This window comes from Heteronotia binoei, chromosome 4 (assembly GCF_032191835.1).
Source record: "Heteronotia binoei isolate CCM8104 ecotype False Entrance Well chromosome 4, APGP_CSIRO_Hbin_v1, whole genome shotgun sequence".
Lineage (NCBI taxonomy): Eukaryota > Metazoa > Chordata > Lepidosauria > Squamata > Gekkonidae > Heteronotia > Heteronotia binoei.
Window position 1 is genome coordinate 8,227,803 of NC_083226.1, and position 26,883 is coordinate 8,254,685.

Consider the following 26,883-nt stretch of genomic DNA (forward strand, 5'->3'; position numbering starts at 1 on the left):
CTTGTAAACCTCTATCATGTCACCCCGCTGCTTTGGGGTGCTTTGGGAGGGAGAGAAAGGGGTACGAATATCTAAAAGGAACAAGGTTCTGTCCAATACAGATGGCACTACCCACATGCTCAGTGCTTTGCACAGTAACAACAACAGTAAGTCGCTGCCCCGAGAGCCTTTCATTCCACAGTCTGCTGCAAGAGACATCAAAGAAGACAGGGAGTTGGGTAAGGATAGCAATGCAGGCCGTGAATAAAGTTCCAGAATATTCGTGAGGCAAAATCACTCCGTTAGATTATCAGGCTGTGAGGCACGACCATGCATTTGAGCTCTAGGAGGCTGCAGAGAAGTCTCAAAGAGAGGTGTTTTTAGACATGGGTTTTATATACGTTTTTTTGTTTGTTTTATTATTTAAGACGTTGTTCTAAGAACGGGGTGGGGGGAGAGAGAAGAAGACCTGTATTCATGGGTGCTGGGAGGACCACACAGGGCAAGACTCTCCTTAACGGGAACGCAAAGACAAAGAAGCTGGGACTTTAAGATCCCAAGACACTGGAAGTGGAGCAGAGACATGCGGGGCAGCAACCTTCCCCTGAAGCTCTCTTCTGACTCATCAGCACCGCTAGGCTTAGACAGTCATTTTATCTGGAGACCTTCCTTAAAGATCTCTTCTGACCGGTCAGCATCAAAAGACCTAGGCAGCCATTTAAGAACTCAGACCCAAAGAGAGGGAGATCTAGGATGCCCTCCCCTTGATGTCTAATTGAAGACTGGGTTAATTAGTAGACTCCTGCCTACCGAGCGAGCCAGAGGCGTGACCTGACCTAACAAAGAAACGAATAATGTACTATTACAAATGTTGCAGAGCTTCCAACTAACTTTAGTGCGGCTGTCCTTCCAAATGCTTCTCTGAACATGGAGATCTGCTCCAGTTTGTCTAAAAGGAGCTGTTCCTTATCACATTTTTCACGTATTATTGAATCCCTCTTCTCCTCTTCTGCCTTCTTTTGCGCTTCCTTCAGCAAGGCTAAGCGTTCTTGCAGTTCCACTATTGACATTTCACCAAAAACGCCATGGTTGGCTGTCTGTAGAAAACAAAGAGGTAAATGGTGAACAATAGTACCACACAAGCAGATGGAACCTTCTGCCTTCAGTAAGAAGCACATTTTTAGTTTTAACTTGGAAGGTGGACTTTCTGTGGGTGAAAAAAATAAAGGGTGATGTCCAGCAATCGCCATAAGGCAGCTAAACTCTGACTGCAGAAGCAGATCTGATCGAACTACAACAATGTCATGAGCTGTTCTTTTCAGGTTCCAATTGTCAGACCCTGGAAAGTTATCATGATATGATGTGATGCTAGGTTTAAACTGTGATGAACTGCTTAGCTTAACTAACTCCATTTTCTAACATGTGATACTAACCCCAGTGTAGAAACCTTGCATATCAAAGTAGAAGTGAAACTGCTACTAACACAAGTGTGAATTCCTGTCCTTGATACTAACAAAGGCAACCTCCCTTTGAAGATAAAATGCCCCAGGGAAGGCCGGTAGAGCCGTTCCTGTGAGAATGGGAACCATGACGAGATAAGAGAAAACCACTGTGTGAAATGTATCACTCTACTGTGGGAATGTAGATTTGTTTAGAAGTCTTTGATGTACAACTCGTTAAAATATCTATGCTCCTAGGAGAAAGTATCAGTTCCAATCTTGCTGCGCTCAGAAACTATGAACTATCAAATAAAGTCTCAACATTGTAACAAATGAAGTCTGCTTCATTTGAAGTTCCATTGCCCGACACCAATACTTGGGCCATTATTAGGGCTGCCAACAGTGCTCTGTCTAAGATGAGTTAATGCAAGCTAGCTCACAGTTTTTTAGCCTCCAGCTCACAGATCTCTCTTCGCTCAGGGGAAATGAACCCGGAGCAAACTAATTGATGCAGCTGCTCACAACTGGTGACAGAGATCAGTTCACCTGGAGAAAATGGCTGCTTTGTAAAGTGGTATCTATGGCCTTATACCCCACTGAAGTCCCTCCTCTCCCCAAACTCCACCCTCCTCAGGCTCCACCTCCAAATCTCCAGGTATTCCACGATCCAGAGGTGGCACCCCTAGCCCTTGCCCAGATTCTCCATTGTTAGGTGATGTGTCCCCTCCCTCCCACCTCCGTGAAAGCCTTACCTAATTTCTGGATTTCACAGTTTGATCAACTTTTGCTTTCTGCAGAGTCCTCATGTCTACTAGGAACGGAGTTGCCAACTAGTGTTGTTTTGAGAGGCATTAGAACATGTGCCTATATCAGACTAAGTGGAGCAAGAAATTACAGCACCACTAGGGCATCACTACCGGAACATCCTAACTTGCCTCTCAAGGCTGCTGTGAAATTAAACACTGCTGTGAGATCCTTGGAGGAAGGGCAAGGTACAAAGGTAAGAAATACCTCCACTGAACGTTGTCGTCTTTAGCTCACCTGTGTCAAATCTACAAATTTGTTTTTACGGAACGGCAGGTACTCCATAGCTCTTATTTCTTGAATCAATTCGCATCTTTTTTTGAATTGCTCCTCTTCTCGTTCTAAAACTTGAAGGAGGAGTCCCCGACTTTCTTCAGACACTTCCTGAGCTGTAAAGCGAAAGAAGGAAGAAAAACAACTCTGTAACACAACCAAAGATAAACAGGTAATGAAACAGGCTGGCAAGGCAGCACCGCAATCAGCCCAGTTCTCGAGATCTCCTGCTCATAAAGGGCTTTCCTGTGCATGTTATTCCCTTGTTATGCCTGTGTGTCATTCCCCCCCTCCCTTTTCTACCCATTTTTCCACCCTCTAGAAGCCCCTTTGATATTTCATTGTTGTATCTCTGGCTTTGTGCTCGTAAACAAGCTGGAGACACAGCAGTGAAACATCAAAGTGGGCGAAGATATATGAAGATTCTTCATATGACCCAGCCCCTCCGTAAAAGTTAGAAGATCTACTCATATGGCCCCTGCTATCTATAGGAAAAATCAAATCACTTAGAAATCGGTTTAGAAGAGGAAAAACTCTCAGTGTAGACTGCATTCCCCTACAGCGCTTAAAGAATAATACAGTGGTGGGCGCCACTTTTAGCATCAATATTAACTTATATTGACTTTTCTGGCCATATATTGTCGAAGGCTTTCACTGCCAGAGTTCATTAGTTGTCAATTTTCCGGGCTATACGGCCGTGGTCTTGGCACTGTGAGATCTGATGTTTTGCCAGCAACTGTGACTAGCATCCTCAGAGGAATAACCGAGAAAACTGGAGTTCTCTCAGGGTTAAAGTGAGAAGAAGATGGTAGGCAGGTAATTTATATCTACTCAGGTTGGTGGGGTAGGGCTGAGTCATTATCTTGTAGGAGATAACTCAAAACAAGACGCAGCATTTTATTCTAAGACACTGTAATGGTGGACAACGCATCCAATTACCATGTTAGATTACACATGGAAGTCATTGAAATCCATAAACATAAACACAATCTCAACAGGAAGGAAGAGAGTTTAAAAATGAATAGGGCATGGTTTCCAGTCCTGAAAAACACAAAATGCTTTACATCTTACAGCAGCACTACAGATAAGGTTAGAATTTCAATAGCCAATCCATATTGTGACAAAGAAGCAGACTGGACTCACTTGTGCCTGCAGTTTCAGTTTACTTTCCTTCTGCACCCAACAAGCCCTAATTCCTAATTCCGCTAACCTTTTTAACTTCCCACCTGTCCATCCCCTCCAGCTGTGAGCTCGTGGCCAGTTGTGTCGTTAAAGGGCCCAGTGCTGCTTTTCCCATCACACATATACAAAATAACCTACTCAGGAAAGCTCCTCCATTAGCATGTCACAGCCTGGGAAGCTCCTACAAGAGAATGACTCAGCCCTACCCCACCTGCCTGAGTAGATATAAATTACCTGCCTACCATCTTCTTCTCACTTTGACCCAGAGAGAACTCCAGTTTTCTGAGTTATACCTCTGAGGATACCAGTCACAGTTGCTGGCGAAACATCAGGTCTCACAATGCCAAGACCATGGCCATGCAGCGAGGAAAATTGACAACAACTAATCTTCTGACCATATCCCTAAATACTGGGGCCTGGCAATTTTAGTTCCATTCTTTAAGAGGATGGAGGGAAGATTCTGTGAACTACAGGCCAATTAGTTTACTTAGTATCAGGCCTTGAATTCAGCAGGAGCTCACAGGAGCACAGTTCTGTAACTTTTCTGACGGTTCCCCCTCCTCCTCCCCACCTCATCCATTGAATAGTAGGTGCAGCTGCACAACAATCCCTAGATGAGCTCCACCACCTATTTTTCTACAAAACGACCCCTGCTCAGTATTGTCAGCAAACTATGCTCGTCATCTTGCAGAAAAAGTCAAAAGCTGGTTGGAGCAGGAAGGTCAAAAAGCAGAAGAGCAATCTGGTTGTAGAGAGGAAAGAGCTATCGCAGCTTGATTTTACATATCAGGAGAATTATCAGGAGAATTTCTCGTCATGATTTCACTTAGAGGAACTATTTAAAAGATCTTCTTCGTGGTCTCTGTGCAGTCGCCTGCGGCAAGACCCATGTGTGTGACTGCACAGATGACCACTCGAAGATCATCAGTTACAGGTAAGCAACCTGTTTATTTTTATACACAGCATAAATATTTCTCTCTGTCCCCCCTTTCCCCCTTAATAATGCTTTGAAAAGCGGACAAATGGCTTTTGCACAGCGTTGAGAGATTTCAGTTTGTATTACCTATTTGATGCTTGTATTTTTGGAGCTTTGCCAGGGCTTGCTTTGCATTTTTGCGTCCTTCTGCCACCTGCTGCACCAGTTTCTTTTTTTCCCGTTCTTCCTGAACGCGCACTTCTTTTAATTGTTGCTGTATTTTCACTTCCTAAACGCCGAATTAAATTACATTGATAAAGCAGCACAGATTACAGGGCTGGAATCAGGTCGTTTCCTCTGTGTCTTAGGGTGCATTCACACGACACTAAATAATGCATTTTGCAAGTGGATTTTTGCTATTCTTCCACAGGAAAAATCCGGTTGCAAAACACATTATTTGAATGTCGTGCGAATGCACCCTTAACACAGTCAAAGAAACTAGATACAGCAAATACACCATATAGGCATTCCAGACACTAAAATATTAATTGTTCTTTCATTTTTCAAAAATGAATGAACTCCATGTAAAAAAAAATGAGATTGTGCAATATGCTGAAGTGTGAATCCATCCAAGTGTCTATTCTGCTCCTCTGTTTCTTTTTTTGTTGTAGCTCCTTCCCACTTTGCTTGTGCAGTCTGGCAAAAGGTTTACGGAGCAGTGTGACGGAGCCCCAATTTAAATGCTGGGCTAGCTATCTCGCTATAAAAAAAGATTCAAGTCTGGCAGCACCTTAGAGACCAACACGATTTTGGTGGTGGAAGCTCTCGAGAGTCAAAGCTCCTTTCATAAGAGACCTGACAAAAGGAGCTTAGATTCTTCAAAATCTTGCTGGTCTCTAAGGCACTACTGGACTCAGATGTCGCTACTATACACTTCTCACTCTCTCTTGCTAATTAACATCTGGATGTGGAGCTCCCTTTGTCTGACGCTAGGAAGCTGGGGGCAAAGGCAGGCACTGGATCGCCCTGTTGATGTTTTTCTCCACACCCACAAACGATCTAAGGGTTTTACAGATTTCCTTTGGAAATGTTCTGCTTCTCTACCTATAAACAGATGTGACCTCAGTGACTTAACTGTCAGGTCTTTTATTTCAGATGCTTTTCTATACATCAGATGTCAGAGTTTTGTTTGCATAATTCTATTTTACTGGCTGTTAGTCTGAGACCTCTCTCCTACTGGCTTCTGTTCTCTCTCCTACTGAGTAAAGGACTTTTTGCTCCACCTGAGGGCTTTGGGGCATGTTCCTCTTCCATTAGGCGCTTAGAAACACTGGTCTGGCACAGCCACTGGGAAGGAGGCAGCGCCAGCAGCATGCTTTCAGACTTCACCCTTCCCACTGATGCTGGCCTGCTCCGGGCACAGACAGTGAATGTGCCGCGATTTTACCCGCCGATCAGCTGATCAGCGGAGGGGGCACCTTTAGATCGCGGAGGAGAGCAGCGTTTGAAACTGACATGGTGGGGGAGGGAGGAGGAGGCTGGGGAGCACTAGGGGGGAGAGAGGGAGGCCGAATTCGGCACCCCAGCCCTGCCGGCACCCTAGGCAACCGTCTAGTTTGCCTAGTGACCAAGCCGGCCCTGACAGAGGACTGCCACTGCAGTGTCTGGAGAGAAGTGCTCATGGAGCAAAGACACAAGAGTCCTTTTATAGTAAATATGAAAAATTTTCATTGCAAGACTGTTTCCTTGGGATCTTCCCCACTTGCCACATGTCACAATCATAAGAACATCTGAAGAGCCCTGCTGGATCAAACCAGTAGTCCAGCCTCCTGTCTCACACAGTGGCCAACCAATTCCTCTAGAGGGCCAACAACAGGGTAGGGAGGCTGAAACCTTCATAAGAAGAGCCCTGCTGGATCTGACCAATAGTCCATCGAGTCACACAGTGGCTAACGAGCTCTTCTGGACAGCCAACTACGGAGCATAGAGGCCCAGGCCTTCCCTTATGTTGCCTCCTGGTTCTGGGACTCAGAGGATGAGTTCCTCTGAATGTGGAGGTTCTACTCAGTCACCATGGATAGGAGCTATTGATACTTACCTTCCATGAACCCATGAATCTGTCTAATCCCCTTTTAAAGCTGCTTATTTCTATAGCCATCACTACATCCCCTGGTAGCTGATTTCAGACACTCTCTGTGTAAAATACTATTTCCTTTTGTCCGTCCTGAACCTATTGCCCATTAACTTCCTTGGATGCCCTCGAGTTCTAGTCTTTTGGGAAAGGGAGAAAAAGTTCTTTTTTGTCAGCCCTCTCCACCCCATGCACAATTCCATAAACCTCTATCATGTGCCCCTTTAGTAATTTCTTTTCTAAACTGAAAAGTCCCAAAAGCTTCAGCCATTCCTCACAGGGATGCTGGTCCAACCTCCTCATCACCTCGGTTGCCCTCCTCTGTACTTAACAGATTTGCTTCTTAGATAACGCATGAAGCTGCCTTACACTTGGCCTATCATTGTCTACTCTGGCTGGCAGCAGCTCTCCATTGTCTACTCAGGCTGGCAGCAGCTCTCCAGTCTCAAGCACAGGTCTTTCACGTCACCTACTACCTGATCCTTTTGGGGGGACTGGAAATGCCAGGGATTGAACCTAGATGCCAAGCTCAACCACTAAGCCCTCCACCTAACACGGGGGTTTCATTTGCTCCTTTCAGAAGAGACTGGTGTTCCAAACAGCTGCGGCAGTCCTACCAAATTTCTTACTGGCCTGGAACACTGGAACACTTTCCCTATGAAGAAAGGTTGAAACGCTTGGGGCTCTTTAGCTTGGAGAAACGTCGACTGCGGGGTGACATGATAGAGGTTTACAAGATAATGCATGGGATGGAGAAAGTAGAGAAAGAAGTACTTTTCTCCCTTTCTCACAATACAAGAACTTGTGGGCATTCGATGAAATTGTGAACAGACAGGTTAAAACGGATAAAAGGAAGTCCTTCTTCACCCAAAGGGTGATTAACATGTGGAATTCACTGCCACAGGAGGTGGTGGCGGCCACAAGCATAGCCACCTTCAAGAGGGGTTTAGATAAAAATATGGAGCAGAGGTCCATCAGTGGCTATTAGCCACAGTGTATGTGTGTATATATAAATTTTTTTGCCACTGTGGAACACAGAGTGTTGGATTGGATGGGCCTGATCCAACATGGCTTCTCTTATGTTCTTATGATCCTCTCCTGGGGCAAGAGAGAGAGATGAGGTGCAGGACAGGAGTTTGGGTTAGGAAGAACTCTGTGCATGCTCAGCAGTTCCATTCTCCACTAGAGGGAATAAAGAGAAAGAAGCTGCATTTGCCTCCTTCTCCACTCACATTTCCTTCTTGTTATCAAACTCATTTGGGCAGCAGCAGGCTCCCACGCGTAGATCACGTAACGCTCCATACATCCGAAGACACAACGCAGATGCCGCCTATTCAGGCTGCACTGCTTCCCACAGAATGCACTCTAAAGGCCAAACTGGAAACTGTATCTTTAAAAATAAAAAAACAGGCCAGGAACACCCTCGCTAAAGCCAAACAGCAGCTGCAGGGAATGTCCCTTTCAAAAGAGAGTGCCTGATTCAGCTCAGACCTGTGATCTGGGGGTGGGAGGGGCTCCTGCCTTCTTCCTCCTGCTGTTTTCCCAAGCTGAAAGGGAGACTGGAGGGAGGGGGGTTGCAGCTGGGCCATTTCAGCGCGAGACAACTACACCGAGGGGAAAGCGAGAGCCCTCCCTCTCCTCCTGCTGTAGGTCTGAGCTGAATCAGGCTCTTCCTCATTTTTAAACTAACATTCGTTGCAGCTGCTGTGTGGCTTCAAGAACAGTCACATCTACTTTGGCCCGAAATGTAAGGGCTCTGGAAGCCCCTGACCATTCTCAGTCAGTTCACCTTCGACTCCCAGTCCTTTGAACTGAAATGTAATGCCCCACCTCTTTTTGAGAGGTGTAGGGGGCGGGGACTGTTGTGGGTGTTCTGTGACCTCGATTCCCCTTCATGATTAAGCCTCAGAAGAGAAGTTTAAGTCACGGGCCACTTGCTTTCCTGCAGTCTCACTTCTAAATCTGGCAACGGAGTATGTACTTCTGTGCTGTCAGCGTTTGAAGAGAGCAAGAGAGCTGTGCATACGTGGGATCTTCACATACTGCTGGAAAACCAGGGCAAAGCGGCGGTCATTTTAAATCAGCTCTGACTTCCTGCCTGGCGCGCACACCGCACCCTGGTTGAAAGTAGGGGAAATGATGCCCAGTTACAATGTGAATAATGTTCTAATGCAGTACCTCTAATCTCTCCTGTTCAGCCTTTTCCTGGTTTTTCTGAGCACAGTTCTGATGGGCTAGAATGGCCTCCTCATAGCTCAGCTTCCCTTGCAGCCTCCTGCACTCGGCTTCTGCCAGCCGCTGATGCAGGTCATTCTCACGCATTTGCTTTTGCCAGTCCAGGAATTCAGATGGATCCCGAGCTCCTCGCAGAAGATGTTCAAGTCTGTTATGGGAAAGGAAACAGCTGGCTTGAGGGACCGGATACACCTGCCACGCTGCTGTGCAAAATAACTAACCTCAGAATACTAACCTCAGAAAATGAAGGACTGAATTGGCTGCGGCTACCCAGGAAAGGTCTTGGGGTCATAGCGGGGAGCTCACTGAAAATATGAACTCTCCATGTGCAGCAGGAATGAAAAGGGCAATGTCCGTGTTCAGAATTATTAGGGAAGGGCTTGAAGACACATGGCCAGTCTTTTAAAACTTTCTGTAAATCTTGTTGCATATGAACATATGAAGCTGCCTTATACTGAATCGGACCCTGGGTCCATCAAAGTCAGTATTGTCTTCTCAGACGGGCAGCGGCTCTTCAGGGTCTCAACCTGAGGTTTTCCAAGCCTATTTGCCTGGACCTTTCTTAGCTGGAGATGCCGGGGATTGAACCTGGGACCTTCTGCTTACCAAGCAGATGTTCTACCACTGAGCCACTGTCCCTCCCAATGTCACGTGAAGCTATGTTGTACTAAACCAAACAAACCAAAGGAGCTAATATTGCTGTTGAAAAATTGCATTTTATTTTTCATGTATTTTCTATATTTTCAATTGTCATAGAGTGTAATAAATACCAGTAATACCAGTTTGGTGTAGTGGTTAAGTGCATGGACTCTTATCTGGGAGAACCGGGTTTGGTTCCCCACTCCTCCACTTGCACCTGCTGGAATGGCCTTGGGTCAGCCATAGCTCTCTTATCTGGCAGAACCGGGTTTGATTCCCCACTCCTCCACTTGCACCTGCTGGAATGGCCTTGGGTCAGCCATAGCTCTCTTATCTGGCAGAACCGGGTTTGATTCCCCACTCCTCCACTTGCACCTGCTGGAATGGCCTTGGGTCAGCCATAGCTCTCTTATCTGGCAGAACCGGGTTTGATTCTCCACTCCTCCACTTGCACCTGCTGGAATGGCCTTGGGTCAGCCATAGCTCTCTTATCTGGGAGAACTGGGTTTGATTCCCCACTCCTCCACTTGCACCTGCTGGAATGGCCTTGGGTCAGCCATAGCTCTCTTATCTGGGAGAACCGGGTTTGATTCCCCACTCCTCCACTTGCACCTGCTGGAATGGCCTTGGGTCAGCCATAGCTCTCTTATCTGGCAGAACCGGGTTTGATTCCCCACTGGAATGGCCTTGGGTCAGCCATAGCTCTCTTATCTGGGAGAACCGGGTTTGATTCCCCACTCCTCCACTTGCACCTGCTGGAATGGCCTTGGGTCAGCCATAGCTCTCTTATCTGGGAGAACCGGGTTTGATTCCCCACTCCTCCACTTGCACCTGCTGGAATGGCCTTGGGTCAGCCATAGCTCTCTTATCTGGCAGAACCGGGTTTGATTCCCCACTGGAATGGCCTTGGGTCAGCCATAGCTCTCTTATCTGGGAGAACCGGGTTTGATTCCCCACTCCTCCACTTGCACCTGCTGGAATGGCCTTGGGTCAGCCATAGCTCTCTTATCTGGGAGAACCGGGTTTGATTCCCCACTCCTCCATTTGCACCTGCTGGAATGGCCTTGGGTCAGCCATAGCTCTCTTATCTGGGAGAACTGGGTTTGATTCCCCACTCCTCCACTTGCAGCTGCTGGAATGGCCTTGGGTAGCCATAGCTCTGGCAGAGGTTGTCCTTGAAAGGGCAGCTGCTGTGAGAGCCCTCTTAACCCCACCCACCTCAGAGGGTGTCTGTTGTGGGGGAAGAAGATAAAGGAGATTGTAAACTGCTCTGAGACTCTGACTCAGAGAGAAGGGTGGAGTATAAATCTACAGTCTTCTTCTTTAGACTGCTAAACTCAACCTTTGAGTACCCACTACATTGTACTAAATCAGACCCTTGGTCCACCGAAGCCAGTGTGTTCTACTCAGACTGACAGCCTCTCTCAAGAGTCTCACGCAGAGGTCATCACATCACCTACCACCTGATCTAACTGGGGATGCTGAGGATCGAACCTGGGACCGTCTGCATGCCATGAGGGGTCACCATAAGTCAGCGGCAACTTGACAAAACTTTTTGCTACCGAGTTCAGATACGGTCGCTTCGAAGACACCAGATATGAAGTTTACTGTCATAAGACACGGTGATGATCCCAAGCTTGGTCATTGTTAGGCAAATCACTAATGCATACAGTTATCAACCATCCTTACACATGACAATTAAATACACAGATGCAAAGTACATCTGCGTGCCAGTTCCTAGAGGGAGAAATAGGGGAGTGGCTGCCTTATTACCTGTGAGCTTCCTATAAGCAGCTAATTAGTCAATGTTGTATCATCTGCGCTGTGGTGATCTGGAGGCCTATTTCCGCTGTCTATGCCTGCGGGAGTCCTACCACAGCAGCGCTCAAACAGAGCACTGACGGCCAAGCTCCATCTTCCCAACCGGGTTTTGACTCTACTGCTCTGGGCGGAGGCGGGGTGGTGCCTGGTGACATGGGCTCCAACTGCATACCCAGTTGCTTAAGAGACACAACTGACTGCTTGAGGCAGCTACAGCTGCAGTCTCTATACGACAAATCCCCCCCACAAAGATGGGCTACAAACCATCAGGAGCTTCAGTCACAGAATTCAAACATTTTCCTGGCTGACTTCGAGCAACGCAAAAGCTTATGCCCAGAATTAAACTCTGTTGGTCTTAAGGTGCCACTGGACTCAGACTTTGTCCCGTCAAGTACCGTGCAATGATTGCATTTGTCCTGATCCCTCCAACAGGGATTCTCATCTGCTGGATTTACAGAAAAGCAATATTTGGATTATAATATCTGCCCAGTAAAAGTGAAGGAGCAGATCAATAAAGTTTGACTCAGTTTTTCAGACACCCTCCCTGTCAAGACGTGGAACTTCAAACAGAGACGGATCATATTGTTGCAAAACTAATCCATTTATTTGAGAACATACAGTCTGGTGGAGTAGCAAGTTGAGTTTGATAACGGGCAGGGCTGAGCAGTGCCCTTTTGTACATTTCAAAGAGGGGAAACAATACAGCATTCTCACACCCTTGGAGACAGTCGGCGCTTCCCATACCTCCTGATCTTTCTCCCAGGAAGCTACCCACTGGTTACCTTGAATATGCTAACTTCAAAGGCCCAGATGGCTTCTAGGCCTAGTGTGAAATTCTTCTCCTTGCGGTTAGGAATTGCCTTGGGGAAAGATACATGTTGCTGTTCTCACGGTTAGTAAAAGCAGGAAGTATAGCATAGCAAAATACAATATGGGGTTAGTCATGTCAAGCAGTTACACTCTACCAGTTACAGTACTATACCTAAGTTACACGTCTGACACTCCCTAAAAACAGCATGGTCTTCATTTTCCGCAATAAAAACAGACAAACATTTTGCTCAGTTTCTCTGCCATCTCCCTATCTTCCTTAAGCAATCCTTTCATTCTTTGTCTTCCAAAGGTACAAGCGCCTCCCTGGCTGGCTTCCTGATCCAGATATTTTTGAAGAAACATTTAATTGGGCAAATACAAATAAAGCCATAAGTACCTGTTTAATTCCTGTTCCACTTTTCGTTGATACAGGACACCTTCTCTTAAGATTGCTGTCGCATTTAACTTAATAGATGCGTTGTCTGTCTGTCACAAAACAAAGGGCATAAAACATTTTAGGAAAGGAAAGGTCCCCTGTGCAAGCACCAGTCGTTTCCGACTCTGGGGTGACGTTGCTTTCACAACATTTTCACGGCAGACTTTTTGCGGGTTGGTTTGCCATTGCCTTCCCCAGTCATCTACACTTTCCCCCCAGCAAGCTGGGTCCTCATTTTACTGACCTCAGAAGGATGGAAGGCTGAGTCAACCTTGAGCCAGCTACCTGAAAACCCAGCTTCCGCCGGGGATCGAACTCAGGTCGTGAGCAGAGCTTAGGACTGCAGTACTGCAGCTTTAACATTTTGCACCATTTTACATTTTACAGAGGTGTAAATTGTACAGGCAACAATGAATAAAATAAAAAAATGAAACCTTGCAAAGATATAACTAACAAAATAAATTGGAGGAACCCTATAGTCTAGAGGTGTCAAACAAATTTGTTATGAGGGCCAGATCTGACAGAAATGAGACCTTGTTGGGCCAGACTATGTATGCCATAAAATGTAATGCCAGGTGCCAGAGATATAAACTTTACAAAGGACACAGGCAAACCCAGTTAACAATATTGTTTACTCAAACATGCTTAAAACATGTATTTCCTTACAATATTTCCCTTATGCCCAACTTTGCACTTCTCTTTCCTTGAAGGTTTTTCTCTTTCCTTGGCAGTTTTTAAACAGAGGCTGGATGGCCATCTGACAGCAATGAAGATCCTGTGGATTTAGGGGGAGGCATTTGTGATTTTCCTGCATTGTGCAGGGGGTTGGACTAGATGATCCTGGAGGTCCCTTCCAACTCTGTGATTCTATGATTCTCCTTCCTTGAAGATTTTTCAACAGAGGCTAGATGGGCATCTGACAGCAATGAGGATCCTGTGAATTTAGGGGGAGGGGTTTGTGAGTTTCCTGCATTGTGCAGGAGGTTGGACTAGATGACCCTGGAGGCCCCTTCCAACTCTGTGATTCTATGATTCCTCTGCTTACTATGCATGAGAACTGGGGCAGTATACAGGGACATAATGCACAACCTCTGTCGTCTTCCAATACAGGTAATCAGTTGCTTGTGGGCTGGATAAGAGCCCTGGATGGATAGATGCTTGACATCCCTGCTATAGACTCTAAATGTATACAAGCTGCTTAACGAGGCATCCATTTCTCACCACAGATTACACAGTGTAAAATAATGCAATCAAATAGGACAAGACATCCAACTAAAATGAAACAGAATTAGGATCACAAACAATGGCAAAAAAAGGAGGCTCAGACACGATATGACATAAACCATGTAAAAAATAATTACAAAAGTAGAAAATCATGCCATTGGAATCTGAAAATTATCTTGTGCTCATCCTTGACTTAAAGGAAAGATCCATGAAAGGAAAGATCCATGAGGCATTAAAAATATCAACTCCTAGAAATCAGCCTATATAATTATAACTACGTATATTCAGCAATAAGCAGCAGCACACACAGTACCTGTTCCAGAAATATCATAGCATCCTATGAATAAAAACTATATTCTCAATTAAATAGGTCCACCTCTTTCTGTTGTAAAACTCTTCACTTAGAGACTTCTGCCGAAAATTTCAGTCTATTATCTCTGAACCATTTGGAACTGAAGCCTCAAGCACGTTACTTACCTTTCCTTTAATCTTCTGAGCCCGAAATCTCTCTGCAAGCTTTGGTGTCTCATTTATAATCTATAAAAGAATTATCCTTGTGTTCATAAATTATTCAGTTCCATCAATGTCATTCACAAAATCAGATTATACATGACCAATAATTGAAGAAATTGAAGCAACAGAAAAGAGCAAACGTCCAGCTCATCTTACATCTGCGTTCGGGCATTATTGGACTCAGGGTGCAGTACAGACTTAATTAGTCCAACCCTAGTTACCAGGCTTGGACTGGAGCTAATCAAACTCCAAGAAGCCATAAGATTTGAGCAAGATGGATGGGACCCCTATGAAGCGAGACCCATGCTCCTATGCAGCTGCGTTAGCACCCATGGGTATGAGGCACAACTGGGAAAGGAGGATTATAAAAAAATTGCAGACTGCAAATGAGTAACCCCACGGGACGTTAAAGAAGGAGACTCTGTGTATGACTCCACAAAAAACTTAAGCGGAGGGCAACTGTGTAAAAAACTACACTTAGGTCCATTCTCAGTGAAGAGGCTGATCAACAATGTGACTGTTGAACTGGATTTGTCAAAGAATTTAAAAAATATTCACCCAATGTTCCATTTCAGCTTGCTCAAGAAAGACCCTGGACCAGACCAGTGGCAGGCACCCTGAACCGGCTGTCCAACTTCCCCTTTTGGAACTTGCATTTGGATAGAATGACTTAAAGGCTAAAGATCTGCGGCAGGACAGGAAATTCCGTGAGTCATATGGAAGTCTTTCAAGGCGTATCTAATTCTCAACCTGGCCAAATCTGAGAATAATTAAAACTGGAGACTGGAGCCATAAATGGAAAGGACAGATCTTTCTACAACCTGGAAAGAAACCCAGGTTTACAGAAAAATCTGAAATCATACAAATGAATAAATAAAGGGATTAAAAATACCCCCAAAGCGCCTGTCACTTTAAGAAACAATTGCTCTTGGTGACCATTGCTAGGCAACCACAACGGCATTCCAGGTTTGGTTTCTGTCATTAAAAAACAAGGGGAGGGAGCAGGGCCCTTTCCCGGGCTGCTTTGGCCTTCGAGGGAAGACTCATTGGTGTAATGCCCTGGTGCTGCAATTGTTCAGGGTGGTGAGAACCAGAGAGGATTGCGAGGAACTCCAAAGGGATCTGTTGAGGCTGGGTGAGTGGGCGTCAACGTGGCAGATGCAGTTCAATGTGGCCAAGTGCAAAGTAATGCACATTAGGGCCAAGAATCCAAGCTACAAATACAAGTTGATGGGGTGTGAACTGGCAGAGACTGACCAAGAGAGAGATCTTGGGGTCGTGGTAGATAACTCACTGAAAATGTCAGGACAGTGTGCGTTTGCAATAAAAAAGGCCAACGCCATGCTGGGAATTATTAGGAAGGGGATTGAAAACAAATCAGCCAGTATCATAATGCCCCTGTATAAATCGATGGTGTGGTGTCATTTGGAGGACTGTGTGCAGTTCTGGTCGCCGCACCTCAAAAAGGATATTATAGCATTGGAGAAAGTCCAGAAAAGGGAAACTAGAATGATTAAAGGGCTGGAGCACTTTCCCTATGAAGAAAGGTTGAAGCGCTTGGGACTCTTTAGCTTGGAGAAACGTCGACTGCGGGGTGACATGATAGAGGTTTACAAGATAATGCATGGGATGGAGAAAGTAGAGAAAGAGGTACTTTCCTCCCTTTCTCACAATACAAGAACTCGTGGGCATTCGATGAAATTGCTGAGCAGACAAGTTAAAACGGATAAAAGGAAGTACTTCTTCACCCAAAGGGTGATTAACATGTGGAATTCACTGCCACAGGAGGTGGCGGCGGCCACAAGTATAGCCACCTTCAAGAAGGGTTTAGATAAAAATATGGAGCACAGGTCCATCAGTGGCTATTAGCCACAGTGTATGTGTGTATATAACATTTTTTGCCACTGTGTGACACAGAGTGTTGGACTTGATGGGCCGTTGGCCTGATCCAACATGGCTTCTCTTATGTTCTTATGTTCTAACCGTGGGGCCATCTGCATGAGTCACCCAGGCCCTGCTGCTTGGTATCATTGCTACTGTGGCTAGGACCTGGGGGAGGGGCCCTTTTTCATTCCAAATCTGCTGCTGCACACAAGGTTGTTCTAGGGTTGCCAACCCCCAGGTGGGGGCAGGGGATCCCCCGGTTTGGACGCCCTCCCCCCGCTTCAGGGTCATCAGAAAACAGGGGGAGGGGAGGGAAATGTCTGCTGGGAACTCTATTATTTCCTGTGGAGATTGATTCCCATAGAAAATCATGGAGAATTGATCCGCGGGTATCTGGGGCTCTGGGGGTGCTGTTTTTTGGGGTAGAGGCACCAAATTTTCAGCATAGCATCTAGTGCCTCTCCCCAAAATACCCCCCAAGTTTCAAAAGGTTTGGACCAGGGGGTCCAATTCTATGAGCCCCAAAAGAAGGTGCCCCTATCCTTCATGATTTCCTATGGAAGGAAGGCATTGAAAAGGTGTGCCATCCCTTTAAATGTGATGGCCAGAACTCCCTTAGAGTTCCATTATGCTTGTCACAGCCTTGATCTTGGCTCCACCCCTAATATCTCCTGGCTCCACCCCCAAAGTCCCCAGATATTTCTTGAATTGGACTTGGCAGCCCTAGGTTGTTCCGAGGATAAAATGGAGGAGCAGAGAGTGATGTAAACTGTTTTAGGTCCCCATTATGGAGAAAGAAGTGCAGGCCCATAGGCAGGAATTCTTTGAGAGGGGGTGTTGAGGCGGGTGGTAATTAAATTAATTTTTAAATTTGATTTTTTTTTAAAAAAGCCTTAATTTAATGTCTTAACTTTAATGCCTTCTAAATTCTGGCAAGGGCTGGTTGGCTGCGGAACTCTCATATCCTCTCCAGGTTGGTTTTGCTTCCAGTGGGTTAGGCAAGACTTAACTGGAATTACCCCCCCCCCCACCCAGAACTCCCCAGTCTACCGCTCCGCTCAGTCTGACACCATGCCAGAGCAGCAAAATCTGAACCCTCCCCATTTTTAAGTCCGTTTGCAAAAAAAAGACACCCAAAACCAGACTTCTGCTGCTCCTGAAAAAGGCTCAATGTGATTTTATTTGCCGCCAGCCACACAGCGGGTTGAAAACACCAAACCAACCACGGGCAGCAGAGAAGCCAAGCACCAAGGGCGCCAGCTGTGGGGACCCACACGAGCGCCAAGACTGTAACGCGGACTGCAGAAGCTACGGAAAAGTGGGCCACATCGCCCAAGCTTGCAGGGCCAGAACTAACAGGAGGCCTCAGTCCGCACACACAACGCGACAGATGCACACACAACGGCCAGGTAATGAACTTGCCCCAGGACACCCCCGACGTCAAAGTGCAGGTCTTGATCGAGAGGGGTCCCTGCCTGATGGAATTGGACACTGGATCCTCCACCTCCATTATTTCGGAGGAGACTCAGTAGATAGATAGATAGATAGATAGATAGATAGATAGATAGATAGATAGATAGATAGATAGATAGATAGATAGATGATAGATAGATGATAGATAGATGATAGATAGATGATAGATAGATGATAGATAGATGATAGATAGATAGATAGATAGATGATAGATAGATGATAGATAGATAGATAGATAGATAGATAGATAGATAGATAGATAGATAGATAGATGATAGATAGATAGATAGATAGATAGATAGATAGATAGATGATAGATAGATAGATAGATAGATGATAGATAGATAGATGATAGATAGATAGATAGATAGATAGATAGATAGATAGATAGATAGATGATAGATAGATGATAGATAGATAGATAGATAGATGATAGATAGATAGATGATAGATAGATAGATAGATAGATGATAGATAGATGATAGATAGATAGATAGATATAGATAGATAGATAGATAGATAGATAGATGATAGATAGATAGATGATAGATAGATAGATAGATAGATAGATAGATAGATGATAGATAGATGATAGATAGATAGATAGATAGATAGATGATAGATAGATGATAGATAGATAGATAGATGATAGATAGATAGATGATAGATAGATGATAGATAGATAGATGATAGATAGATAGATAGATGATAGATAGATAGATAGATAGATGATAGATAGATGATAGATAGATAGATAGATAGATAGATAGATAGATGATAGATAGATGATAGATAGATGATAGATAGATGATAGATAGATAGATAGATAGATGATAGATAGATAGATAGATGATAGATAGATGATAGATAGATAGATAGATAGATGATAGATAGATAGATAGATAGATGATAGATAGATGATAGATAGATAGATAGATAGATAGATAGATAGATAGATAGATAGATAGATGATAGATAGATAGATAGATAGATAGATAGATAGATGATAGATAGATAGATAGATAGATGATAGATAGATAGATGATAGATAGATAGATAGATAGATAGATAGATAGATAGATAGATAGATAGATAGATAGATGGATGATAGATAGATGATAGATAGATAGATAGATAGATAGATAGATAGATAGATGATAGATAGATAGATAGATAGATAGATAGATAGATGATAGATAGATGATAGATAGATGATAGATAGATAGATAGATAGATAGATGATAGATAGATAGATGATAGATAGATAGATGATAGATAGATAGATGATAGATAGATAGATAGATAGATAGATAGATAGATAGATAGATAGATAGATAGATGATAGATAGATAGATAGATGATAGATAGATAGATGATAGATAGATAGATGATAGATAGATAGATAGATGATAGATAGATGATAGATAGATGATAGATGATAGATAGATGATAGATAGATGATAGAGAGATAGATAGATAGATAGATAGATAGATGATAGATAGATAGATAGATAGATAGATAGATGATAGATAGATAGATAGATAGATAGATAGATAGATAGATAGATAGATAGATAGATAGATGATAGATAGATAGATGATAGATAGATAGATGATAGATAGATAGATAGATGATAGATAGATGATAGATAGATAGATGATAGATAGATAGATGATAGATAGATAGATGATAGATAGATAGATAGATGATAGATAGATAGATAGATAGATGATAGATAGATAGATGATAGATAGATAGATAGATAGATGATAGATAGATAGAAGATAGATAGATAGATAGATAGATAGATAGATAGATGATAGATAGATAGATGATAGATAGATAGATAGATAGATAGATAGATAGATAGATAGATAGATAGATAGATAGATAGATAGATAGATGATAGATAGATAGATGATAGATAGATGATAGATAGATAGATAGATAGATAGATGATAGATAGATAGATAGATGATAGATAGATAGATAGATAGATAGATAGATAGATAGATAGATGATAGATAGATAGATAGATAGATAGATGATAGATAGATAGATAGATAGATAGATGATAGATAGATAGATAGATAGATAGATAGATAGATAGATAGATAGATAGATGATAGATAGATAGATGATAGATAGATAGATAGATAGATAGATAGATAGATAGATAGATAGATAGATAGATAGATGATAGATAGATAGATGATAGATAGATAGATGATAGATAGATAGATAGATAGATGATAGATAGATAGATAGATAGATAGATAGATAGATAGATAGATAGATAGATAGATAGATAGATAGATAGATAAATTTATTGTCATTGTTCTCAACAAAAAGAGAGCAACGAAATGAGGTGCTCTTCCACAAAACATACCAACACATCAAACACACACATATTCATACCATTTAAATACATCTAAAACCATTTAAACCATTTAAATACATCTAAAACAGATAAACATTCATAAAACCATTAAAACCATTAAAACCATTTAAATATATCTAAAACAGATACCAACACATCAAACACACACATATTCATACCATTTAAATACATCTAAAACCATTTAAACCATTTAAACCATTTAAATACATCTAAAACAGATAAACATTCATAAAACCATTAAAACCATTAAAACCATTTAAATATATCTAAAACAGATAATCCTTCATAACCCTGCATTTAGCCTAACCACAGCACTTGGATAGAAACTGTCCTTAAATCTGTTTGTCCTAGCCTTCAACACTCTATATCGTCTACCTGACGGTAAGATCTCAAATAGCAAATGGCCCAGATGTGAAGGGTCCCTTAGGATCATTTGTATCTTCCTTTTACATCCCAAACTCTGCCCCCACACCCGGCCAGCCCTGCAGCCTCTGAAGTCCATATTGTGGGACTTTCAAAAGAATCTAGTGCAGATCATGGGGTGGGCCAAAGTTAGGGTGGAGTTAAAAAATTTTTAAGGGGCCCTGGACATACTTGTGGTAAAACACCAGCTCACCACACTATTGGGACTGGCTTGGTTTAAGACCCTGGGCATCAAAATTGTAGGGGACGACCACACACAGGCCCACAATTTCAACCAAGTATGCCGGGAGTTCCCGGAAGCATTCGATGGTGTCAGACATTGGAACTTACCTGTTTAAATGTGCCTTAAACTGTTCATGTCCCCTTGCCCTAACTAACTCCATTTTGAATGATTCTACTAACCCTGTGAATAAAGGTTTGCATTTCAAACACTTTTGCAACAGTTACTAACTCTCATGGGAATTCCTTGCATAGCACTAACAAATGTAACAGGGCTTTGAAGATAGTGAGCCTCAAGGTAACCAGCAGGGTTCCTTCCTTGAGAAAGAGATAAGGAGGCCTGAGAACTGGCTATTGCCTCCCGAAAGTGTGAGAATGGTTTTATTGTTTAGCTTTTGATGTTAGAGGTTAAAATGGCATGCTTTGCTTTGAATTGTATCAACTCGTCCCTGTCCTAGACAACTAGTTCTCAAATAAATGGATTAATCTGCTACAAATGATGGTCCATTTTACTTTGAAGTTCCAAGTCTGACAGATGGGGCTCTGGGAACGTACAAGGGGCCACCTATCACGTTGCAGCTGGACCCCAGGGTTAGGTCCTTAAGGCTGAAGGCTTAGTGGGTTCCATTTGCACTTAAGCCAAAAATCGAAGCCGAACTGGACTGCCTTGCGGCCCAGGGGGTGCTAGAGCCCGTCTTCCACGCCACTTGGGAAACCCCCATAGTCAAGCCGAATGGGGACGTGCACATCTGTGCAGGCTACAAATGCACAATTAATAAAGCACTACAGGACAACCGATACCCCATCCCGGTGGTCAACCATGTCCTCGCCTCCCTGGCCAGTTCAAAGATTTTCGGGAAGTTGGATTTTGCCCAAGCATACTAACAACTTCCGGTGGATGAGCAAACGGCTGAGGTCCAGACCATCGTTACGCACCGGGGTGCTTTCAAGGTGCGGAGGCTATAATTTGGGGTCAGCGTGGCTCCAGAAATTTTCCAAAGCTTAATGGACTCTCTCCTTAAAGGGATTCCTGGAGTACAACCCTTTTTCAATGATGTTTTGATAGCGGCACCTGACGCCGACGAGTTCTGCTGCCGCCTTTGAGAGGTGCTCCGCCGTTTCCAGCATGCGGGTCTCAAGGTGAAGCGGGAGAAGTGCTTGCTTGGGGTACCAAGGGTGGAGTTCCTGGGGTTTGCAGTGGACACCGCAGGAATTCACCCAACGGTCGACAAGACCAGGGAGATAGTACAGGCCCTGGCCCCAACGTGCAAGGCGGAGCTACAAAGTTTTTTGGGGCTCCTAAACTTTTACCACTCATTCTTGCCCCACAAAGCAGCCCTGGCCAAACCCCTACACAGACTCCTAGATAAGGGCGCCCCATGGGTCTGGGGGAAAAAGCAGGCCGTGGTCTTCCAGGCGGTCTAGGACATCTTGGTTTCAAATGAGGTATTCCACCATTTTGACGAGTACCTCTCCGTGATTTTAGCATGCGATGCTTCCCCTTATGGAGTGGGTGCCATCCTGGGCCACCAACTCCTGGACGGGAGAGAGGTCCCCATGGCTTATTACTCTCGCACTTTGACCCAGGTTGAGCGCAACTACGCCCAAATAGATAAGGAGGCATTGGCAATTGTGGCGGGCGTATACAAATTCAATGACTACCTATATGGTAGGTGATTCATGATTGCCACAGACCACAAGCCAATGCTCGGCCTACTCACCCCAGATCGCCAGACACCGCAGATACTGTTGCAGCGGGTCCTGCAGTGGAACAAGTTCTTCAACTCATACACCTACAAGCTCGTCTACCGCCCCAGCAAGGCAATGGGTCACGCAAACGCCCTCAGCCGCCTTCCACTACTAGAGATGGACCCAGATCTGACCCCAGCCCACCACGTGATGCTCCTAGAGTCTCTACCAAAGCGCCCCTCCACGCAGCTGAGGTAGCCAGGTCCACGGGCAGAGACCGCATCCTTGCATGCGTTTCAAATTGGGTGGGGAGGGGTTGGCCCATGGGCAAATTGGACACTGAATTCAGACTGTTTCCCGCCGGGAAGAACTTTCCTTACTTTGGGGCAGCAGGGTGGTGGTCCCGCCCCCACTCCGGAAGCAAGTGCTCGAAGCCTTGCACGAGACACACCCGGGGATAGTGCGTATGAAAGCTCTGGGGCGGAGCTATGTATGGTGGTCGGGAATGGATGAAGAGATAGAGGGGTGGGTTAGGAGGTGCCCGCCCTGTTGTAATTTTATCTGATGTTTTATTAAATTTTCTATTTTTATTTAAACTGGAGCTTAACTTGAATACCTATATACCTGATAATGTTTTTTGTCAGTTGGATGTGGTTGTGGAGCGTAATAAAAACTGAACTGAACTGACTTTTAATGAGAATGTTTTTTTCTGTTAATATGTTGATGTTTTTTATTATGCTAACTGCTTTGATCCAAATGATATCTAAATACTTTAAAATAGATCATTACAGATTACAAGGTATGAGAGTAGCAACTTGCCTAGTGAATTTGTGGCTGAAGTGAGAGATCTCAGCTGGGGACTCCCAGAGCTCTAGGCTAGTCGTGCTGCTGTTATTCACACAAAGCTATGACTGCTGCTCAAATTCTAACTCCTAATAAGATTTTATTCCACTTTCACACACTACCGCATTCATTTCCCCCCGCTGCATTTTACTTACTATGCTTTTATATTCAGGCTTCGGGGCCGCACAAGAGAAGCTATTAACATTTGCTTCAAGCAACAGCTCCTAAAGGAGAAAGCGACGATTTTAACATTACAATCCGGAGGTTAAAACAGATGTAGAAAATACAAAATACAAAACCACTGAAAGATTTACTCAGTGTTAGACTAAAGGCCAACTGGAGACTGTATTATTGCAGATCGCACTATTATCCAGAGAAGCGATTCCATCGAAAAAAACCGTATTAGTCTTAAAGGGTTCACAGATGGCTAGCTTTCTCTGCTTCTTTGTTTGGAATCAAAACTCAGTAGTTGGCAGATAACAAAAAGAGCATAATGCAAACCTTCAAAATGCCACCAGTTGAAAAAGATCGCTGCTAGGAAAAGTTAAAGGCAGTCGGAAAAGAGAAGACCCACCGCGAGAGGGGTCAACAGTAAAGGAAGTCACAGCCTTTAGCTTGCAAGAACTGAGCAAGGCCATCAATGACAGTCCTAGCATTTTTGGAGGTCGTTTCGGCAGTCACTCAGTCACAGGGTCACCGTGAGTCAGAAGCACTTAACACCCACAAAAAAAACCCCACATCAAATAATCATAGAATTCCTGAAGTGGATTTCTGAGGCTGCAAGCTTAAAGAGCAAGCTTTTGCTTTGCTGCTGAACTGTACTGGTACCTGTATGACTGATAACAGGTATTGCCCTTGAAAATGATAGTAGTGCCTCTGCTGCTGCCTCGGTTTGAAGGGGCCAAGTGAATCAGAGCGTTTAAAACGTAAGGATTTTCAATACAAAAGGGGTTTGTGGATATATTTCCAGCCAGAGCACTTGATTCTGCCAGCAAATCAGGAAGCATAGTTCTTCTTCGTGGTCTCTGTGCTTCACACTGTTGGGATGATTGGCGCCTGCGCCAACCCCGACAGTGATCTAAAATTTCTAGTTCCTTCTGCGTCCTCCTACTGAGCATGCCCAGAAACTTCACTGCTCATGTCCAGAGGAGGGCGCCATTATCCTGCCAGTTTCTTTCTGTAGCTGGACGCATTTCCCTGGACTCCGGTCGGTGATCTCTCCATTCCATTTGCTATTTTCTCTCCCAGTTCTCCCATCCCTTCCCCCGTTTCTCCCCACCCTGGGCCTCCCGGCCCATATGGGGCTGTTTTAAGCAAAGTTCCCATTGCGGGAGCAAGCTCACGCCGGCAGATGGCCGCGCCCTTTGCTTGCTCTGCTTAGGGGAGTCGCACAGAACAGACATCTGCCACCATTGCCTCAAGTTCAGCAAACAGACCAGGAAGAATCGGGCTGCCCATCTTCAGGCTGCGCTCCTCACCTCTGCCCTTGCACCGCAGAGAGCGGTTGAAAAACGGCCCGACATGGAAAAACCTATGGCGTCAGCGGTAGCTACTTCCCACCTAAATATGCCATCGAAGGCTTCGGCGTCGGTATCGACCCTGACAAATCTCGGTACCGGGGCTATGACGCCGAAACGGCCACTAACATCATCCCAGTCGTCTTTGGCTTTGCCAGCCAAGAAGCGTAAAAAGGACAAACATAGATCTAAGGAGGACAAACCTGCTCGATCCTCCAGTAAGAGACCGCACAGTCCATTCACTAGGTCTTGCCAAGGGCCATTGATACCCACTCCGGACCTGTCTTTTTCGACGTCGGTTCCGTCACCCATCCTGCAGACACTGATGAGACAGGAGGACTCCCCGGAGGAGGGACAAGACATGGAGGCGGACTCCGCAGGGGTCGACATAGACCAGATTGACCTCACGCAGCCAAGCAACCCCAATTCCGACTCGGCGTCGGATAGTAGACCCTCCATGCCGAGAAGGGATCCAGTAGACCTGGACCCCCCTAAGTGCCCTGAAGAGCAACCGGTCAGAAATCCAGATGAACCTCATGCGCCACTCAATCCGTGCCGACCTCTGGATCCATACAGACTGGATCCACCTCCGGATCCATATCGATGGTCCACCTCCGGATCCATACCGATGGTCTCCGATGCCCCCAATGCAATAGTGGGGCCAGAGATCTTGGGGTTACCCATACGGACCTTACCCCTCATTCTACCCATGGGGACCTCCCAGGGACTGGGACATGTGTTTGGTCTCAACCAGACCACATTCCCCAAGACCCAAGGCACCCAAAAAGAAACCAACAGAGGAACCATCGGTACCGAAGCCAAAATGCCTCTCTCCTCAGTCAGAGTCAGGGAAATCTGTGCCGGAGGAAGACCCTTTATCATCGGACCAGGGATCAGACTCCGAGCAGTCAGACTCTTCACCTAAGGAACCAACACCGTCTACCCCGGTAACTGAGGATGCCCCAATATCACCATCGGAGGACATGAAGTCCTATGGGGACCTGGTTAAAAGGATGGCATCATCACTGGAACTTTCAATAGTGCAACCACAACCAGAGGTTATAGACCTGGTATATGACATTGTCCAGAAGGACACTTCTACAGCCGTGGCACTGCCGTTGACTTCAGTTCTACTGCAGGCTGCCAAGACTACCTGGGACAAGCCAGCATCCACTACAGTATCCTCTAGAAGACTGAATCATATGTACAAGATACAGGAGAAGGGAGCTGAATTCCTTTTCTGTCACCCCAAGCCTAATTTCCTGGCAGTGACTTCTTCATCTAAGGGCAAACATGACTCATCCATGCCAGCAGACAAGGAGGGAAAGAAATTGGATGCTTTCGGATGTAAGTTTTATTCCATGGCAGCTCTTGGAATCAAAAAGCAAATTATCTAGCATGCTTCAGCAGATACCAGTACGCCCTCTGGGACCAGTTGTCTGAAATCCTGCCTTCCCTACCTGTGGAAACCCAAAGTAAGGTCAAGAAGATACAGAAGGAAGGCATGGCGGTGGCGAAGCAACAAGTCAATTCAGTTAAACATAACCTGGACGCTTTTGCTAAGACACTAACATCTGCTGTTGCCCTGTGCAGACATTCAATCCGCTTAGATCCGCGTCCCTCAACCCTGACATGAAGTCCACCATAGAAGACCTCCCCTTCAACAGAGTTGGTCTCTTCCACTCCACTACAGACACGGTACTCCAAGACATAGACTAGAGTATAAAGGCATCTCGCAACCAAAATGTCTCATCTACTTCTAAACAGCACAAGTAGCATTCGTGGCCAAGACCATGGTCCAGAAGAGGATCAGCACATAACTCACCAGAGGGATCCTGGTGTTCGAAGTCTTACTCGTCATCCCAACGTCTATCCTTCCAGCAGAAGACTAAGTTCCATTCTCAGTCACAGCAGCAACAGAATGGGGGCAAGTCCTCTAAAAACCCCAAGCAGAGACTTTGACTCCGAGACAGTGCCGCTCCAATTGTCTCCTATTCGCCTCTTCCCTTTCCTTACGTCATGGCAGAATAT

The 26,883-nt window shown here is 44.9% G+C and overlaps 1 protein-coding gene across 1 annotated transcript in view; it reads right to left on the reverse strand.

Annotated features, from left to right (window-relative positions):
* Nucleotides 1-26,883, reverse strand: part of CFAP99 (cilia and flagella associated protein 99) — a 64,231-nt gene that overhangs the window by 11,280 nt on the left and 26,068 nt on the right. The window contains exons 8-14 of the mRNA XM_060236329.1: nt 23,491-23,559; nt 14,367-14,426; nt 12,627-12,715; nt 8,903-9,107; nt 4,741-4,882; nt 2,460-2,611; nt 871-1,076 (exon numbers count right to left, since the gene is read on the reverse strand). Of these exons, the coding sequence (XP_060092312.1) occupies nt 871-1,076; nt 2,460-2,611; nt 4,741-4,882; nt 8,903-9,107; nt 12,627-12,715; nt 14,367-14,426; nt 23,491-23,559 (923 nt within the window). The remainder of the gene's footprint in view (nt 1-870; nt 1,077-2,459; nt 2,612-4,740; nt 4,883-8,902; nt 9,108-12,626; nt 12,716-14,366; nt 14,427-23,490; nt 23,560-26,883) is intronic.